Source organism: Bombina bombina, chromosome 2 (genome assembly GCF_027579735.1).
Source record: "Bombina bombina isolate aBomBom1 chromosome 2, aBomBom1.pri, whole genome shotgun sequence".
Lineage (NCBI taxonomy): Eukaryota > Metazoa > Chordata > Amphibia > Anura > Bombinatoridae > Bombina > Bombina bombina.
Genome location: NC_069500.1, coordinates 1,015,068,814 through 1,015,090,628, shown reverse-complemented (window position 1 = coordinate 1,015,090,628; position 21,815 = coordinate 1,015,068,814). Strand labels below are relative to the sequence as shown.

The 21,815-nt window shown below is 37.3% G+C and overlaps 1 protein-coding gene across 1 annotated transcript in view; it reads left to right on the top strand.

The window, feature by feature from the left end:
* The window catches only part of PDE5A (phosphodiesterase 5A), a 530,049-nt gene extending 508,450 nt beyond the window's left edge, over positions 1-21,599 (top strand). The window contains exons 19-21 of the mRNA XM_053703601.1: positions 1,023-1,097; positions 9,056-9,139; positions 20,051-21,599. Of these exons, the coding sequence (XP_053559576.1) occupies positions 1,023-1,097; positions 9,056-9,139; positions 20,051-20,197 (306 nt within the window). The 3' untranslated portion in view covers positions 20,198-21,599. The remainder of the gene's footprint in view (positions 1-1,022; positions 1,098-9,055; positions 9,140-20,050) is intronic.
* Positions 21,600-21,815: the final 216 nt, after the last annotated feature.

The following is a 21,815-nucleotide window of genomic DNA, read 5'->3' as shown; positions in this document are numbered from 1 at the left end:
TGCAGGCTAGCAAGAGATAATCATTTACTTCAGATCTCAAAAAGTGCCATATTTTATAGCTGATTGCACTCCAGCACAACACTTAACTCACCACTGCAATACGAGCATTCACTGCACTATAGTTTTACAAAAATTTGGCTGTGTTAACCATGCACTTATAATTAAACTGTGCGTTATTCTTTGTGTAATCTAGTCCTATATATTTTATATAAAAAATCATAATGATATTTCATTCATGATAACATTTTGCAGTACGATATTGCAGTTATTGCTTATCAGCAGAAGATTCTGCATAAGTGTTTTTTTTTATGCGTTTACTTCTGTTTGAGAGATTCATTTTTCAATTGGGAGCACCAAGGCCCACAACGGATCACTTTGCAACAAGGTTAAATATGATTGAATTTGATGTATCTGTATTATCACTGCTAAACTGCTCATTTCTCCCAAGTGCAGCCAGCGACTTGTAATATTTTGTATTATTATGTTTAGGTTTGTAAATTTAAAATAACATTAAAATAAAAAAAAAATCTATCATCTATTATTGAAATTAAAGACAAAAGGTGGGAAAGCAAAATATGTTTTGTTCAGGACAGGAACATTTATTAAAGGGACATGAAACCCCCATTTTTTTCTTTCATGATTCAGAAAGATCATGCAATTTTAAACAGCTTTCCAATTTAATTATATTATCTAATATGCTTCATTCTCTTGATATATGTTGAAAAGCATATCTAAATAGGCTCAGTAGCTGCTTATTGGTGGCTGCACATAGATGCCTTGTGTCATTGGCTCATCAATGTGCATTGCAATTTCTTCAACAAATCTGAAGAAATAAGCAAATTAAATAATAGAAGTAAACTGGAATGTTGCTTAAAATTGTATTCTCTATCTGAATCATGAAATAAACATTTTGGGTTTCATGTCCCTTTTAAAGTAAAAACAAATTGCAATATTTAAATTATTTTGGTATCTCATAATTTTGAATAATTCTGACTTTATATTATTATGTTTATTTTTTTCAGATAGCTGAACTTATTGCTTCCGAATTTTATGATCAAGGGGATAAAGAGAGGAAGGAATTAAATATTGAGCCAATAGTAAGTGTGACTCATAACCAATATTGTTTTATGTACTGAAATCAGCATGTTCTTAGCTGCTAGAAGGGCTGCGCAATGCTTAAAACTGAAAAACTATAGAAACCAACAGGAACATGAATATGATAAAAAGTGAGGGTTTAATGGGTAGAATCTATTCCAGTTAAAAATCTTATCAACATTTATATAGTAAGACTGCAATCTACCCCACTGACAGAAATATTTGTAATATTCGCTTTTGCCCATCCACTAATTAAATGGTGCTTTGCAACCCTGCCCACAGCGCTACTAATCACCCCGGGTATGAGGGGTAACTGTACACCTAACTGCACACACACATATACTTTAGCACTGCGTAATCTGTTGGCGCTCTACAAATAACCGATAATAATAATACTGTATATATATATATATATATATATATATATATATATACTGTATATATATGTGTGTGTGTTTGGTCTGGTTTATGGTCCAGTGTGCTAGATATATATTTGAAGGTATACTGAAATGTTTTCAGTCATTATATATATATTTTTAATGATTAATTTACCAGTATTTTTTGATTATATATTTTTTGTTTACAATTTATATGTTTACTAACAAGACTCATTTTTAAATTGAAGCTATCATATACCAACATTAAATGTTCTCAAAAAGGATACACGGGTATGATTGAATATGGATTAAGGTCAAATAGGGGTAGATTGTAGTGTGGGTGTTTTATGCTGTAAAACAGTGAGTGGACATTCTGTACTTCTTCATCACCTGTCTCTGTTCACAGGGAGAGTCTCTTGAAAGTTATATATAACCCTGTTCCTTCAGTTACCCTTAGAATTGCCACCTTTTCTGGAAGTAATACTGCCCATGCTCATTAGCATAAATCAGCATAAATCATTATACAAAATAAATTAGGCACTAAAGCTGCTAGGGCTAATTTTAAATGATCATTGGTTTCTAAATAGATTTGAACATACTTAGAAGAGATTTTACCGTGATAGCATTTTTATTTTTATAGTTAATCCTTATTTTCAAAAAACATTTAACCATGCACTTTTTTTTTTTTTTTTATATATATATAAATTTTTTTATTGAGGATTTTGAAACAATACAATAAATGGTGATAATCACAAGTGTTACAATATTTAGATACCAAAACATATATAGTACATGGACAAGTTATGTTAAAATTAGAAATTGAAATAGTGAGTGACATGAGCTTCTGAATCCTCTATTTTGTAAAAAGAATAGCATATTGGGATGACTACTGAGTTAACCACTTGTGGGTCATATGGTCATGGAAATAAAACATATATGGTAGTCTCTAGAAAGGCCTCTCCTGGACCTTATGATGAATATATATATAAGGGTGGGGGGGTAGTCAGCGGGCAAAAAGCCGCTCTGAAATATAGGGTGAAAGTAGGAGGGGGGGCGGAGCCGTTTATATCAAAACAGTGGAGTAGCCAGAGAGATGGGGAAGGAAATCAGTGATGTACATAAAGGAAGGACTATACATAACGTTAGGTACTAACAGAATGGAGTACAAGTGGTAAGTGGACTTACAATACAGCACTGAGGCCCTTTCTTAAAATAAAAGTAACAGGCACAAAATACATATAACAAGTAGGATGCAATGGTATGGGAAAACCACAAGAACCTTATCTAGTTGGCTTTTTAGACAATTACTGTAGGCCCTTTCTTAAAATAAAAGTAACAGGCACAAAATACATATAACAAGTAGGATGCAATGGTATGGGAAAACCACAAGAACCTTATCTAGTTGGCTTTTTAGACAATTACTGTAGGCATAGCAGAAAGGGACATTAAACCAATATCTGGATTGTCATGGACATATAGTGTAGTAGATAAGTACACATGTACAACTATCTATCCTTGATATAGGAGTACTAGCGAGATATGCATAATTTAGAAGGGTAACTAAGTGTTAGCATGATATTCCCCTTACTTAGTAGTGTACAGAACTCTAATATGGAGATTGAATAACAACAATGCTGTACATATCTAGTGAAAAAGTCTCGGGTATGGATCAATACATGATCAAATCTGGTAACTATAGTATATTTAAAACTTGTTACTATACACAGCTGTACCTATTCACAAGAGGCACTGTATTATACTGGTTACTATACACAAGCTGTACCTATATACTAGATGCACTGTATTATTCTTGTTACTACTATATATATAAGCTGTACCTATTTACTAGAGGCACTGCATTAGACTTGTCATTATATAAACCATGCACTTTTTTTGACCGTAAGCTTAAACAAAGCTTAAACAAAACAGTCATATAAGTAAAATACCAGCTGGGGGGCAACCTTAGTTACCCTCCACTGTTACACATTATTTAGGGCTAGATTACAAGTGGTGCGCTAACTGTTGCGCACAAGCGATATTGGTTTGTTATGTGCTTCAGAAATAGCGTGCATATTACAAGTTGAAGTAAACACAATAACGAGAGTGCAATCGCATTTTATGCTCAATGGGTTAGACCCTCGTGTAAAGGGAAGTGTGTTAAAAAAAGTTGCACTAAATACAACATAAATGTTAAAAGGTATATGGTACAAGACAAGGTTTTTGACTGTAAAGGGCTATAATGTATATATACACACATATACATGTGTAAATATGTATATATACATGTATATATGTGTGTACATATGTATTTATGTGTTATACTGTATATTTACTGTATATATTTCACATTCCAATGATCTTCACATACAGGATAATGTAATTTATATTGTAAATACATACTTCTAAATATATCTGTATATACCTATATACTGTAGCTATTCCAATAGGAATGGATGGATGTATAGCTTGAAGTACAATACAGAAAAAGGTGTGATAATAAAAACTTTAATAAAATCAAATCAAAGGCTGTTACTGATGCAGTGCAGGAGTGAGGCTGAGAAATGAGTTGCCTGTATTTTATTTGATTTTGTTAAAGTTTTATTATTAAAGAAAATCTGATACCATATGTGGGTTTTTAGAAGTGTTTACACATGAGACAACAGAAACCTGCAAGTCTATTAAACATTTAATAAAACTAAGGATGAAAGCATTTTTCACTAAGCAAGCAATAATAGAACAAGACGGGGGTTGGCAGGTTCAAGAGAAATATGAGTAAGCACTTCACAGATAGGGTGGTTGAATCATGAAATACATTTTCAGTTGATGTGATAGTGACAAAACACAGCAATGGAATCTTATAAATGTATTGGATATGCATATGGCTGTACTAACAATTAATTATGCTCAGAAATTCTTGATGGACCTTGTGATTTTATGTTCCCATGATTCTGTCTTATAAAAAATGCTGCATTTAAGGGAACATGGAACACAAAAATGTTCTTTCATGATTCACATACAGTATACAATTTTAACCCTAGCTGATACATGTCCGTCATCCTTACAATGTATTTAGTGTGAATGACAACCATGTGTCGTCATGTAGGGGGGGCATTTTCAGAGCTTATAGCTGCCCCCCCCTTCACTTACCCCCACATCCCTGGTAGTCTAGGACTCTGGCATTGCTTGAGGATTTCAATGATTCTGGTGAGGTCACCACGCATGTGCATTGTAATGTAACCAAGCCCTGGAAACCCGGAAGTGCCAGGAAGGAAACAAGTCTTAAAGGAGCCGGATAGAGGGGTTGGAATGAAAGCCCAATAAACTCAGCTCCCTTAAGACCTAGAAAACCCCAAGACCCACTGATTGATTGAAAACTAATAAACAGCTCTTTTCAACAGTGTATGTAATGGGGATGACAATTTAAGCACTTAAAAAAACCCACACACTAGTTATAAATCAATATATATATATATATATATATATATATATATATATATATATATATATATATATATATATATATAAACCAACGAAGGAGTGCACTCGCCAGAACTTTTTACACATTTTTGGAATACATTTCTGAAAAGTCCTGGCGAGTGCACTCCTTCTTTTGTTTCTACTAGCCTATCTGTTACACCCTGGGCACTTGTGACTTGATTTCTGGAGTGCTTGTCTTCTTTGAATTTATATATATATATATATATATATATATATATATATATATATATATATATATATATATATATATATATATATATATATACAGTATTTTACAAAAGTGAGTACACCCCTCACATTTTTTTAAATATTTGATTATATCTTTTCATGTGACAACACTGAAGAAATGACACTTTGCTACAATGTAAAGTAGTGAGTGTACAGCCTGTATAACAGTGTACATTTGCTGTCCCCTCAAATTAACTCAACACACAGCCATTAATGGCTAAACCATTGGCAACAAAAAATGAGTACACCCCTAAGTGGAAATATCCAAATTGGGGCCAAAGTGTCAATATTTTGTGTGGCCACCATTATTTTCCAGCACTGCCTTAACCCTCTTGGGCATGGAGTTCACCAGAGAGTCACAGGTTGCCACTGGAGTCCTCTTCCACTCCTCCGTGACGACATCACAGAGCTGGTGGATGTTAGAGACCTTGTGCTCCCCCACCTTCCGTTTGAGGATGCCTCACAGGTGATCAATAAGGTTTAGGTCTGGAGACATGCTTGGCAAGTTTACCCTCAGCTTCTTTAGCAAGGCAGTGGTCGTCTTGGAGGTATGTTTGGGGTCGTTATCATGTTGGAATACTGCCCTGCAGCCCAGTCTCCGAAGGGAGGGGCTCATGCACTGCTTCAGTATGTCACAGTACATGTTGGCATTCATGGTTCCCTCAATGAACTGTAGCTCCCCAGTGCTGGCAGCACTTATGCAGGCACAGACCATGACCCACCACCATGCTTGACTGTAGGCAAGACACACTTGTCTTTGTGCTCCTCACCTGGTTGCCACCACACACGCTTGACACCATCTGAACCAAATAAGTTTATCTTGGTCTCATCGGACCACAGAACATGGTTCCAGTAATCCATGTCCTTAGTCTGCTTGTCTTCAGCAAACTGTTTGCAGGCTTTCTTGTGCATCATCTTTAGAAGAGGCTTCCTTCTGGGACGACAGCCATGCAGACCAATTTGATGCAGTTTGCGGCGTATGGTCTGAGCACCGACAGGCTGAACCCCACCCCTTCAACCTCTGCAGCAGTGTAACAGTGTACATTTGCTGTCCCCTCAAATTAACTCAACACACAGCCATTAATGGCTAAACCATTGGCAACAAAAAATGAGTACACCCCTAAGTGGAAATGTCCAAATTGGGGCCAAAGTGTCAATATTTTGTGTGGTCACCATTATTTTCCAGCACTGCCTTAACCCTCTTGGGCATGGAGTTCACCAGAGAGTCACAGGTTGCCACTGGAGTCCTCTTCCACTCCTCCGTGACGACATCACAGAGCTGGTGGATGTTAGAGACCTTGTGCTCCCCCACCTTCCGTTTGAGGATGCCTCACAGATGATCAATAAGGTTTAGGTCTGGAGACATGCTTGGCAAGTTTAGCCTCAGCTTCTTTAGCAAGGCAGTGGTCGTCTTGGAGGTATGTTTGGGGTCGTTATCATGTTGGAATACTGCCCTGCAGCCCAGTCTCCGAAGGGAGGGGCTCATGCACTGCTTCAGTATGTCACAGTACATGTTGGCATTCATGGTTCCCTCAATGAACTGTAGCTCCCCAGTGCTGGCAGCACTTATGCAGGCACAGACCATGACCCACCACCATGCTTGACTGTAGGCAAGACACACTTGTCTTTGTGCTCCTCACCTGGTTGCCACCACATACGCTTGACACCATCTGAACCAAATAAGTTTATCTTGGTCTCATCGGACCACAGAACATGGTTCCAGTAATCCATGTCCTTAGTCTGCTTGTCTTCAGCAAACTGTTTGCAGGCTTTCTTGTGCATCATCTTTAGAAGAGGTTTCCTTCTGGGACGACAGCCATGCAGACCAATTTGATGCAGTTTGCGGCGTATGGTCTGAGCACTGACAGGCTGAACCCCACCCCTTCAACCTCTGCAGCAATGCTGGCAGCACTCAAACGTCTATTTCTTAAAGACAATCTCTGGATATGACGCTGAGCATGTGCACTTAAATTCTTTAGTCGACCATGGCGAGGCCTGTTCTGAGTGAACCCTGTCCTGTGAAACTGCTGTATGGTCTTGCCCACCGTGCTGCAGCTCAGTTTCTGGGTCTTGGCAATCTTCTTATAACCTAGGCCATCTTTATGTAGAGCAACAATTCTTTTTTTCAGATCCTCAGAGGTATTTGTCATGAGGTGCCATGTTGAACTTCCAGTGACCAGTATGAGAGTGTGTGAGAGCGATAACACCAAATTTAACATACCTACTCCCCATTCACACCTGAGACCTTGTAACACTAATGAGTCACTTAGCACCGGTGGAGGGAAAATGGCTAATTGGGCCCAATTTGGACATTTCCACTTAGGGGTGTACTCACTTTTGTTGAAATGGTTTAGACATTAATGGCCGTTTGTTGAGTTATTTTGAGGGGACAGCAAATTTACACTGTTATACAGGCTGTACACTCACTACTTTGCATTGTAGCAAAGTGTAATTTCTTCAGTGTGGTCACAAGATAAGATATAAGAAAATGTGAGGGGTGTACTCACTTTTGTGAGATACTGTATATATATATATATATATATATATATATATATATATATATACCCATACAGGCCATCAAAAAGGATTAGAGACCCCCCAGACCTCTTGTTTTAAATACCCTATAAACCCTCTTGGAAAAAAAGCCCCTATATAAGTTTAAATAGCCAGGTTATCAATGTGGTAATAGTGATCACCTGGTGTGAATAAATGTCCTTTTATTTATCCAGAGGCTCATGGGTAAATCAAAGTTACATAACCATAACAAGTTCTTTTTACTTTAGATTTTAGGGGGGGGGGGGAAGCACACATATTATTGTTTATATGCTTGTTTATTAATATTTTAATTTAAAATACATTTTTATCCACACTTTTTGCTGCCGTTTTCTTATACAACATGATATATACATAAGATAATAGAATAGTTTGAATTTGCTGTGTCTCCTGAAAAGAAAGATATATAAAACGTGTGGATTTCTCACTGAAAAATGACCTACAATAAAGGGTAAATTTGAGCAGTGTCTAAAAACTGCAAAACAGCTCAGCACAGGGCTGGAAATGACTCAACAGTGGAAGAAGCAGCAATGCACTACTGGGAGCTAGCTGAACACATTGGGACAATGACAATCAGCAGCTAGTTCCCAGTAGTGCATTGCTGTTCCTGAGCAAACCTAGGTATGCTTTTGTCAGCAAAGGATACTAAGAGAGCAAAGCTAATTAGATAATAGATGTAAATTGGAATGTAGTGTAAAATTGCATACTTCGTCTGAACCTTGAACGTTTCTATTAACAAAAATGCCTCTAGTAGACACTATTAATATTTCAGCAGTATACGCATATATGTACATTCTCAGGAACAGCAATGGCTTGTGTGAAGTCATTGCTGACTTGATACATGACTTTACTTGCTATCTTAGCAGCTGCAGTGCTTGAATACTGGTGCATGAGGAATACAAAGCATATGTGTGTATGCGTCAGAAACAGTGATAACTTTTGCTAGAAGTATTTTTTCTAATACAGGAATATATGCATTAGTTAAAAAAAAAATTGACTCATGCATTTCAATTTTGACCATTATGTCTATTTAATTTATCTTTACCCAGACAAGCAGATACTGTACATGGTTTTGCTCTTCTTCATAAATGTTCAACAGTAGATGATAAATTGTGTTCCAAGAAAATGTAATGATATGGATTCAGTGATTTTTTTTTTTTTCAAATATGATTGGCAATAGCTTTTTTTTATTATGAAAAATATGACTGCTAACCATTGGCTATATGAAATAATATGAAGTCCCAATGCCTTGCATAATAAATATAATAATTTCCTGCTCCATTGTAATAACCTTATCATTTTAGGATCTGATGAACAGAGAAAAGAAAGATAAAATACCGAGCATGCAAGTTGGATTTATTGATGCTGTCTGCTTAGACCTCTATGAGGTATGCAAGTTAACCTAGAATTAAGAAAATTAAGTTTGCTCTATCTCTGCATGTCTTGTTTTTCTTATATAATTCTATTATTGAGCTACTGAAATTAAATCATTTTTTTTAATGAGACGGCTTCTATAAGATAAACAAAACTAAACCTTAAAGGAACATTACTAGCATTATTTATTATGCATTCTCTCAGTACTGATTAGAAAGAAACTGAATGTGTTTTATATACAGTGAAATTAAAGTATACTGTTTTAGCTATGTTTTGCTTGTGTTTCCGTGAGTGCCCAGTTACATTTCTTGGGAGAGTGCTATGGTTGGTACAGTATACCCAGCCACTAGTGTTGTTCCTTGTCATGAGCCCCAAATATGTCAATAGACATAGAGCAAATTTTACAAAAGCTACTAACTGAAGTGAAAATATATACACCTAGATTACGAGTCTTGCGTTAGCCTTAAAAAACAGCGTTGAGGGGTCCCTACGCTGCTTTTTAATGCCTGCTGGTATTACGAGTCAGGCAGGTACAGGTGTACCACTCACTTTTTTTCCGCGATTTTAGTATACCATAAATCCCCTTACATCAATTGCGTATCCTATCTTTTTAATGGGATTTTCTTAACGCCGGTATTACGATCGCTGGAAAAAGTTAGCGGTACACCCTCTCCTGTCAAGACTCCTACCGCATTTAAAAGTCAGTAGTTAAAAGTTTTATGGGCTAACGCCGTGACATAAAACTCTTAACTAAAGTGCTAAAAAGTACACTAACACCCATAAACTACCTATTAACCCCTAAACCGAGCTCCCACATCGCAAACACTTAAATAACATTTTTAACCCCTAATCTGCCGACCGGACATTGCCGCCACTTTAATAAACATATTAACCCCTAAACCGCTGCACTCCCGCCTCGCATACACTAGTTCAATTTTATTAACCCCTAATCTGCCGTCCCTAACATCGCCGACACCTACCTACAGTTATTAACCCCTAATCTGCCACCCCCAATGTCGCCGCCACTATATTAAATTTATTAACCCCTAAACCTAAGTCTAACCCTAACCCTAACACCACCCTAACTTAAATATAATTTTAAAAAAAATCTAAATAAAATTACTACAATTAATTAAATTATTCCTATTTAAAACTAAATACTTACCTGTAAAATAAACCCTAAGCTAGCTACAACATAACTAATAGTTACATTGTAGCCATCTTAGGGTTTATTTTTATTTTACAGGCAAGTTTGTATTTATTTTAACTAGGTAGAATAGTTATTAAATTGTTATTAACTATTTAATAACATCCTAGCTAAAAAAAATACAAAAGTACCTGTAAAATAAATCCTAACCTAAGTTACAATTACACCTAACACTACACTATCATTAAATGAATTACCTAAAGTACATACAATTAAATTCAATTAAATTAAATAAACTAAATTACGGAAAAAACCCCACTAAATTACAGAAAACAAAAAAGAAATTACACATTTTTAAACTAATTACACCTACTCTAATCCCCCTAATAAAATAAAAATAAAAAAATAAAAATTCCCTACCCTATACTAAATTACAAATAGCCCTTAAAAGGGCCTTTTGCGGGGCATTGCCCCAAAGTAATCAGCTCTTTCACCTGTAAAAAAAATACAATACCCCCCCAACATTAAAACCCACCACCCACACACCCAACCCTATTCTAAAACCCACCCAAACCCCCTTAATAAAACCTAACACTACCCCCTTGAAGATCACCCTACCTTGAGACGTCTTCACCCAGCCGGGCACAATTGGACCTCCAGAGAGGCAGAAGTCTTCATCCGATCCGGCCAGAAGAGGACATCCAGACCGGCAGAAGTCTTCAACCAGGCGGCATCTTCTATCTTCTTCCATCCGGAGCGGAGTGGGTCCATCTTGAAGACATCCGACGCGGAGCATCCTCTTCCATCCAACGGCGACTGAAGAATGAAGGTTCCTTTAAGTGATGTCATCCAAGATGGCGTCCCTTCAATTCCGATTGGCTGATAGAATCCTATCAGCTAATCGGAATTAAGGTATGAAAAATCCTATTGGCTGATGCAATCAACCAATAGAATTGAAGTTCAATCCTATTGGCTGATCCAATCAGCCAATAGGATTGAGCTCGCATTCTATTGGCTGTTCCAATCAGCCAATAGAATGCAAGCTCAATTCTATTGGCTGATTGCATCAGCCAATAGGATTTTTCCTACCTTAATTCAGATTGGCTGATAGGATTCTATCAGCCAATCGGAATTGATGGGATGCCATCTTGGATGACGTCACTTAAAGGAACCTTCATTCTTCAGTCGCCATCGGATAGAAGAGGATGCTCCGCGTCGGATGTCTTCAAGATGGACCTGCTCTGCTCCGGATGGAAGAAGATAGAAGATGCCGCCTGGATGAAGACTTCTGCCAGTCTGGATGTCCTGTTCGGGCCGGATTGGATGAAGACTTCTGCCCCTCTGGAGGTCCACTTGTGCCCGGCTGGGTGAAGACGTCTCAAGGTAGGGTGATCTTCAAGGGGTAGTGTTAGGTTTTATTATGGGGGGATTGGGTGGGTTTTAGAGTAGGGTTGGGTGTGTGGGTGGTGGGTTTTAATGTTGGGGGGTATTGTATTTTTGTTTACAGGTAAAAGAGATAATTACTTTGGGGCAATGCCCCGCAAAGGCCCTTTTAAGGGCTATTTGTAATTTAGTATAGGGTAGGGAATTTTTTATTTTGGTGGGGTTTTTTTTGTTTTTTTTAGGGGGATTAGAGTAGGTGTAATTAGTTTAAAAATTTGTAATTTCTTTTTTATTTTCTGTAATTTAGTGTTTTGTTTTTCGTAATTTAGTTTATTTAATTTAATTGTAGTTAGTTTAGGGAATTAATTTAATGATAGTGTAGTGTTAGGTGTAATTGTAACTTAGGTTAGGATTTATTTTACAGTTAAATTTGTACTTATTTTAGCTAGGAAGTTATTAAATAGTTAATAACTATTTAATAACTATTGTACCTAGTTAAAATAAATACAAACTTGCCTGTAAAATAAAAATAAACCCTAAGCTAGCTACAATGTAACTATTAGTTATATTGTAGCTATCTTAGGGTTTATTTTATAGGTAAGTATTTAGTTTATAGGAATTATTTCTTTAATAATAGCAATTTTATTTAGATGTATTTAAATTATATTTAATTTAGGGGGGTGTTAGGGTTAGGGTTAGACTTAGGTTTAGGGTTTAATAACTTTATTATAGTGGCGGCGACGTTGGCAGCGGCAGATTAGGGGTTAATAAATATAATGTAGGTGTCGGCGATGTTGTGGGCAGCAGATTAGGGGTTAATAAATATAATATAGGTGTCGGCGATGTTGTGGACAGCAGATTAGGGGTTAATAAATATAATGTAGGTGTCGGCGATGTTGGGGGCAACAGATTAGGGGTTCATAAGTATAATGTAGGTGGCGGCGGTGTCCGAAGCGGCAGATTAGGGGTTAATAATATAATGCAGGTGTCGGCGATGTCGGGGGCGGAAGATTAGGGGTTAATAAGTGTAAGATTAGGGGTGTTTAGACTCGGGGTTCATGTTAGAGGGTTAGGTGTAGACATAACTTTTATTTCCCCATAGGAAACAATGGGGCTGCGTTAGGAGCTGAACGCTGCTTTTTTGCAGGTTTTAGGATTTTTTTCAGCCGGCTCAGCCCCATTGTTTCCTATGGGGAAATCGTGCACGAGCACGTTACACCAGCTTACCGCTGACTTAAGCAATGCTGGTATTGAGGTGAGATGTGGAGCTAAATTTTGCTCAACGCTCACTTTTCTGAGGCTAATGCCGGCTTGCAGAAAACTCGTAATACCAGCATTGTCTTAAGTGAGCGGTGAGAAAAAAACATAATTTATGTAAGAACTTACCTTATAAATTAATTTCTTTCATATTAGCAAGAGTCCATGAGCTAGTGACGTATGGGATATACATTCCTACCAGGAGGGGCAAAGTTTCCCAAACCTCAAAATGCCTATAAATACACCCCTCACCACACCCACAAATCAGTTTAACGAATAGCCAAGAAGTGGGGTGATAAGAAAAAAGTGTGAAAGCATAAAAAATAAGGAATTGGAATAATTGTGCTTTATACAAAAAAATCATAACCACCATAAAAAGGGCGGGCCTCATGGACTCTTGCTAATATGAAAGAAATTAATTTATCAGGTAAGTTCTTACATAAATTATGTTTTCTTTCATGTAATTAGCAAGAGTCCATGAGCTAGTGACGTATGGGATAATGAATACCCAAGATGTGGATCTTCCACGCAAGAGTCACTAGAGAGGGAGGGATAAAATAAAGACAGCCAATTCCGCTGAAAAATAATCCACACCCAAAACAAAGTTTAAATCTTATAATGAAAAAAACTGAAATTATAAGCAGAAGAATCAAACTGAAACAGATGCCTGAAGTACTTTTCTACCAAAAACTGCTTCAGAAGAAGAAAACACATCAAAATGGTAGAATTTAGTAAAAGTATGCAAAGAAGACCAAGTTGCTGCTTTGCAAATCTGATCAACCGAAGCTTCATTCTTAAATGCCCAGGAAGTAGAGACTGACCTAGTCGAATGAGCTGTAATCCTTTGAGGCGGAGTTCTACCCGACTCAACATAAGCATGATGAATCAAAGACTTTAACCAAGATGTCAAAGAAATGGCAGAAGCCTTCTGACCTTTCCTAGAACCGGAAAAGATAACAAATAGACTAGAAGTCTTTCGGAAATCTTTAGTAGCTTCAACATAATATTTCAAAGCTCAAACTACATCCAAAGAATGCAACGATCTTTCCTTAGAGTTCTTAGGATTAGGACACAATGAAGGAACCACAATTTCTCTACTAATGTTGTTAGAATTCACAACCTTAGGTAAAAATTTAAATGAAGTTCGCAACACCGCCTTATCCTGATGAAAAATCAGAAAAGGAGACTCACAAGAAAGAGCAGATAATTCAGAAACTCTTCCAGCAGAAGAGATGGCCAAAAGAAACAAAACTTTCCAAAAAAGTAATTTAATATCCAGCGAATGCATAGGTTCAAACGGAGGAGCTTGAAGAGCCCCCAGAACCAAATTCAAACTCCAAGGAGGAGAAATTGATTTAATAACAGGTTTTTTACGAACCAAAGCCTGTACAAAACAATGAATATCAGGAAGACTAGCAATCTTTCTGTGAAAAAGAACAGAAAGAGCAGAGATTTGTCCTTTCAAGGAACTTGCAGACAAAGCTTTATCCAAACCATCCTGAAGAAACTGTAAAATTCTAGGAATTCTAAAAGAATGCCAAGAAAAATGATGAGAAGAACACCAAGAAATGGTAATGCTTGTCTAGGAAAGAGAATCTCAGAAACTGATAGTGATCTGGATGAATCAGAATATGCAGATATGCATCTTGTAAATCTATTGTGGACATATAATGCCCTTGCTGAACAAAAGGCAGAATAGTCCTTATAGTTACCATTTTGAATGTTGGTATCCTTACATAACGATTCAATATTCTTAAATCCAGAACTGGTCTGAAGGAATTCTCCTTCTTTGGTACAATGAAGAGATTTGAGTAAAACCCCAGCCCCTGTTCCAGAACTGGAACTGGCATAATTACTCCAGCCAACTCTAGATCTGAAACACATTTCAGAAATGCTTGAGCCTTCACTGGATTTATTGGGACACGGGAAAGAAAAAATCTTCTTGCAGGAGGCCTTATCTTGAAGCCTATTCTGTACCCTTGTGAAACAATGTTCTGAATCCAAAAATTGTAAATCGAATTGATCCAAATTTCTTTGAAAAATCGTAATCTGCCCCCTACCAGCTGGGCTGGAATGAGGGCCGCACCTTCATGTGGACTTGGGAGCTGGATTTGGCTTTCTAAAAGGCTTGGATTTATTCCAGACTGGAGATGGTTTCCAAACTGATACCGCTCCTGTAGGGGAAGGATCAGGCTTTTGTTCCTTATTGTGACGAAAGGAACGAAAACGATTAGCAGACCTAAATTTACCTTTAGATTTTTTATCCTGTGGTAAAAAAGTTCCTTTCCCCCCAGTAACAGTTGAAATAATAGAATCCAACTGTGAACCAAACAATTTATTACCCTGGAAAGAAAGGGAAAGCAAAGTTGACTTAGAAGACATATCAGCATTCCAAGTTTTAAGCCATAAAGCTCTTCTAGCTAAAATAGCTAAAGACATATACCTGACATCAACCCTAATGATATCAAAGATGGCATCACAAATAAAATTATTAGCATGTTGAAGAAGATTAACAATGCTATGAGTATTATGATCTGTTACTTGTTGTGCTAAAGCTTCCAACCAGAAAGTTGAAGCTGCAGCAACATCCGCCAAAGATATAGCAGGTCTAAGAAGATTACCTGAACATAAGTAAGCTTTTCTTAGAAAGGATTCAATGTTCCTATCTAAAGGATCCTTAAAGGAAGTACTATCTGCCGTAGGAATAGTAGTACGTTTAGCAAGAGTAGAGATAGCCCCATCAACCTTAGGGATTTTGTCCCAAAACTCTAATCTGTCAGATGGCACAGGATATAATTGCTTAAACCGTTTAGAAGGAGTAAATGAATTACCCAAATTATTCCATTCCCTGGAAATTACTTCAGAAATAGCATCAGGGACGGTAAAAACCTCTGGAATAACTACAGGAGGTTTAAAAAACGTATTCAAACGTTTAGATTTAGTATCAAGAGGACCAGATTCCTCTATTTCTAATGCAATTAAGACTTCTTTAAGCAAAGAACGAATAAATTCCATTTTAAATAAATATGAAGATTTATCAGTATCAACCTCTGAAACAGAATCCTCTGAACCAGAAGAATCATTATCAGAATCAGAATGATGATGTTCATTTAAAAATTCATCTGAAAAATGAGAAGTTTTAAAAGACCTTTTACGTTTACTAGAAGCAGGAATAACAGACATAGCCTTCTTAATAGATTTAGAAACAAAATCTCTTATGTTAACAGGAACACCCTGAATATTAGATGTTGATGGAACAGCAACAGGTAATGGAACATTACTAAAGGAAATATTATCTGCATTAACAAGTTTGTCATGACATTCATTACAAACAACAGCCGGAGGAACAGTTACCACAAGTCTACAACAAATACACTTAACTTTGGTAGATCCAGCATCAGGCAGCAATTTTCCAGAAGTATCTTCTGATTCAGGGTCAATCTGAGACATCTTGCAATATGTAAAAGAAAAAACAACATATAAAGCAAAATTGATCAAATTCCTTAAAAGACAGTTTCAGGAATGGGAAAAATGCCAATGAACAAGCTTCTAGCAACCAGAAGCAAATAAACAATGAGACTTAAATAATGTGGAGACAATAATGACGCCCATATTTTTTAGCGCCAAAAAAGACGCCCACATTATTTGGCGCCTAAATGCTTTAAGCTCCAAAAATGACGCCACATCTGGTGACGCCGACATTTTTGGCGCAAAAACGTCAAAAAATGACGCAACTTCCGGCGACAAGTATGACGCTGGAAATGACAAGAATTTTTTTTTGCGCCAAAAAAGTCTGCGCCAAGAATGACGCAATAAAATGAAGCATTTTCAGCCCCCGCGAGCCTAACAGCCCACAGGAAAAAAAGTCAAATTTTAAGGTAAGAAAAATTGATTATTCAAATGCATTATCCCAAATAATGAAACTGACTGTCTGAAATAAGGAATGTTGAACATCCTGAATCAAGGCAAATAAATGTTTAAACACATATATTTAGAACTTTATATAAAAAGTGCCCAACCATAGCTTAGAGTGTCACAAAAATAAGACTTACTTACCCCAGGACACTCATCTACATGTAGTAGAAAGCCAAACCAGTACTGAAACGAGAATCAGTAGAGGTAATGGTATATATAAGAGTATATCGTCGATCTGAAAAGGGAGGTAAGAGATGAATCTCTACGACCGATAACAGAGAACCTATGAAATAGACCCCGTAGAAGGAGATCATTGAATTCAAATAGGCAATACTCTCTTCACATCCCTCTGACATTCACTGCACACTGAGAGGAAAACCGGGCTCCAGCCTGCTGCGAAGCGCATATCAACGAAGAATCTAGCACAAACTTACTTCACCACCTCCATGGGAGGCAAAGTTTGTAAAACTGATTTGTGGGTGTGGTGAGGGGTGTATTTATAGGCATTTTGAGGTTTGGGAAACTTTGCCCCTCCTGGTAGGAATGTATATCCCATACGTCACTAGCTCATGGACTCTTGCTAATATGAAAGAAATTAATTTATCAGGTAAGTTCTTACATAAATTATGTTTTTTTCTCACCTCTCACTTAAGACAACGCTGGTATTACGAGTTTTCTGCAAGCCGGCGTTAGCCTCAGAAAAGTGAGCGTTGAGCAAAATTTAGCTCCACATCTCACCTCTTGCTAATTACATGAAAGAAAAGGCTCGTTAGCACTGCACAGCCTTACCGACAAAAACTCGTAATCTAACCAATACTTTCCTAACATCATAAGTGATTGTTTTAATTTGCACATGAATTGCTATTTGGGTCACTTGGTACTTGTGGCACACACATACAAGACCCCCTATTTTCTGTCATCTACATCCCCAGCAGTATACATTGGCTACACTTGAAGTGGAATACTGATGTCTTATAATGAAGGTATTAGCAAATTACTCATTGGTTTAGACCAGGGGGCAAATGTATCATTTTGTGGGCGGACATGATCCGCTGTAGCGGATCACGTCCTCCGCACATCGATAAATGCTGACAGCATACGCTGTCAGCATTTATCATTGCACCACCATTTCTCGTGAACTGCTTGTGCAATGCCGCCCACTGCAGATTCGGGGCCAATCGGCCGCTAGCAGAGGGTGTCAATCATCCCGATCGTATCCGATCGGGATGATGGCTGTCTGCCGCCACAGAGGTGGCCGACGAGTTAAGGAGCAGCGGTCTTAAGACTGCTGCTTCTTAACTTCAGTTTCAGGGGAAGATTGCAGCATCCGTTGCTTGATAAATCTACCCCCAGGTATTTACTTTGAAGGAATAGAGAGTCAGTTTGAATAACTTGGATGGTTGTTTTGTGGGCCTCAGGATTTAGGAAGGACATGTCTAATTTATGACATGCTCAGTGCTTCACCCAGCTCACTTACATAGCTGCTCAGTACTGCTTTATTCTAAGACCTTGTAACCAGAAGCCCAAAATGAGTTAAACACAAGTCCATTACATGTAACATTCTCATGTCACTCCAGATGACGTTTCACTTGGTGATTGGAACATACGTGTATGTACCTTATCCTGATTTACTCTATTACTCTAAGGCCACAACCTTACAGTATATGGGCTAGATTTATTAAGCCCCTACGGCAGCAAGTTCTCTCAAGAACTTGCTCGCCGTCATTTATCAAGCAGCGGTCACCAGACCGCTGCTTCCTTAGCCTCTTCGCCACCTCTAATCTGGCGAAATTCAATCTCCTCGGTCTAGTCAGACCAAGGAGATTGACAGCTCCTGCCCGCACGTGATTGGCTGTGCGCGGGCAGGGGGCGGGATTGCACGCGAGCGCAAAATTGCGCTCGTGTGCAATGCCAAATACTTGCGGGTATTTTCGCCCCGCAACAGGCGAGCTGAGGCGTACAGGGGCGCGTATATGCGCACCTGTACGCCTCAGCTTTAATAAATCTAGCCCTATGCAGTGGTATATTATGAGCACACTGGATGTGTGACATGACTTTGATTACTTTTACTGGGGAAAATCCCATAGTAAAAGGATTTTATTTTTTACAATAGACTATCCCGTTAACATATTTAAAGGGGCACTAAACAAATTTTCATTATTCAAATAGGCTTGCAATTTTAACAACTTTCCAATTTACTTATGTTATCTAATTTGCTTCTTTTTCTTGGTATCCTTGCTAGGTAGGCTCAGGAACAGCAATGCATTACTGGGAGCTAGCTGCTGATTGGTGGCAGCACATATTTGCATCCTGTCAGTGGCTCACCAGGTGTGTTTAGCTAGTTCGTAGTAGTGCATTGCTGATTCTTCAACAAAGGATACCAAGAGAATTAAGCAAATGAGATAATAGAAGCAAATTGGAAAGTTGTTCAAAATGATATGCTCTATTTAACCTGTGAAAGAAAAAGTTTGGATTGCATGTCCCTTTAATTAATGCTCTTTATTTTTTGCGATAGAGCATTTGAGTTTAATCTTCCCTTAATTTAAAACTATCTTAAAGGGTTATCTTTTTCTGTCATGATTCAGATAGAGCATACCATTTTAAATAACTTTCTAATTTAATTCTATTATCACATTTTCTTAATTTTCTTTGTATCCTTTGTTGAGGTGTCAGAAATGCATTACTGAGGAGCTAGCTGAACACATCTGATGAGCCAATGACAAGAGACATATATGTGCAGTCACTACTCAGCAGCTAGCTCACAATAGTGCATTGCTGATCCTGAGCCTATCTAGGTATGCTTTTCAACAAATGATACCAAGAGAACAAAGCAAATTAGATAATAGAATACATATGGAAAGGTGTTTAAAATGAAGTTTGACTTGACTGTCCCTTTAGTATATTATCTGCTTTGATAATGGGCATATTACGGCTGTAAGTGACAAGTCTTCTTAATGGTTTTGTATATAAATTATACTAAAGCAGAGAGCCTGCATTTGTCCTGTAGCAAGGCCATGTTTGAATTTGCATATACATCTGATTTTTAGTCACAGTTAGTCTTGTGTCTGTTTAGCTAGTTATTTTCCCATATATAGCTGTCTGTTCCCCCAGGTCAGTATTTGCCACTTTGTTCTTAAAATAGTTTATACAAAGTTTTTTTTCAGAATGTTCCACACAGCAACATGATCTTCATCACTAATTATTTTATGTAAATATTTCCTAGACTTTGACACAGGTATCTGAAGCATGTTTCCCGTTACTGGAGGGATGCAAAAGGAATAAGCAGAGATGGCAAGTTTTGGCAGAGCAGCAACAGAACATGGTCAATGGGGAAAATAACCAGCCGAAACAAGACTGTGCCATGGATTAAACAAAATCAGCAACGATTTATATTATTGTGGTACAAAATAGCATAACACTGTTTGCAAAACTTTATACTTAGCCACTGTTTTGTATTTATTAATTTCACATAGATTATTTTCTTTTATGGAAATAGTCATCTCTATTGTAAATGGTACAGCATTGTAATATTTTATAGGAGAGTGATACACAATGTAATGTATATAACAATATATCAGCCATGATGGCTTATACAATTCACTTGTCATTAATGTCCAGGATTTGGTTTTATTTTCCTAGTAGGATCAGTGCCTTAAAACCTAACTAGCTTTATTAGTGAAACACCATTATCACATACTGTGCAGCCCATACAATAGTAAGAGGTTGATATAAATGTATTACTTATTATGATTTTATGTTGGTGATTTAAACACTTTTATTATCCTCTCTCTGAAATGGAGATCTCATCTAGAAGCTAAAAAAAAAATCATCTCTCCTACTGGGAAGCAGTCAGGGGCAGTTCTAGAATTAAAACTTGGTGGGGGTAAACACTCTCTGCCTGCAGGGGGAGCTGTGTTTGTTCCATGGGGTGAGGCATTGTGGAAGGAGGTGGAAGTCACTAAAATGCTACAAAAACAGGTTAACAGGAAAGATCATGACTTTTGGTATAAAAATCTGTTTCTAGTGTGTAACATAAAACTTTCAAAAGTGATTTAAAGGGACATAGATTGAAATAGTAATTATGGGCTTGTACACTAGTACACTATTTTAATGCACTTTGCTATATATGCGTATAAAATGACTGTTTTGCTTATTGTTTTTTCTTCAAATGTGAGATAGACACAGGTCTCCTTATGTCATTGTCAGAACATACTGTTGAATGTTGTGCTACTGCCTAAGCACAGAAATCAGTAACAGGCGCTTACACATGGTTCCTGGCATTAGAAAAGGCAAAAGCATCCTTTTTAAAAGCACTTTGCATTAAAATAGTAAAATATGAAGTCCCAGCATAAATCTATAGTCCCTTTCATTTGTATTACAAAACCCATTGTCATTGTGATGACATCTCTACAGAGGGGGTGGAATATACAACTAAAGGCCATAAACGAACATTTTACATTAAAGGGACACAAAACCCAATTTTTTTTCTTTCATGATTTTGAAAGAGTATGCAGATTTAAAGGGACACTAAACCCAATTTTTTTCTTTAATGATTCAGAGAGAGCATGCAATTTTAAGCAACTTTCTAATTCACTCATATTATTATTTTTTCTTTGTTCTCTTGCTATCTTTATTTAAAAAGCAGGAATGTGATGCATAGGAGCTGGCCCATTTTTGGTTGAGAACCTGGGTTATGCTTGCTTATAGGTGGGTAAATGTAAGCCTCCAATAACCAAGCACTATCCATGGTGCTGAACATAAAATGGGCTAAGATTTACATTTCTGCTTTTAAAATAAAGATAGCTAGAGAACGGAGAAAAATTGATAAAAGGAGTAAATTAGAAAGTTGCTTAAAATGTCATGCTTTATCTGAATCATGAAAAAAAATGGGTTCAGTGTCCCTTTAAACAATGTTCCAATTCACCTCTGGTATCTAATTTGCTTCATTCTCTTGATATCTGTTGTTGAAAATCCTATCTAAATAGGCT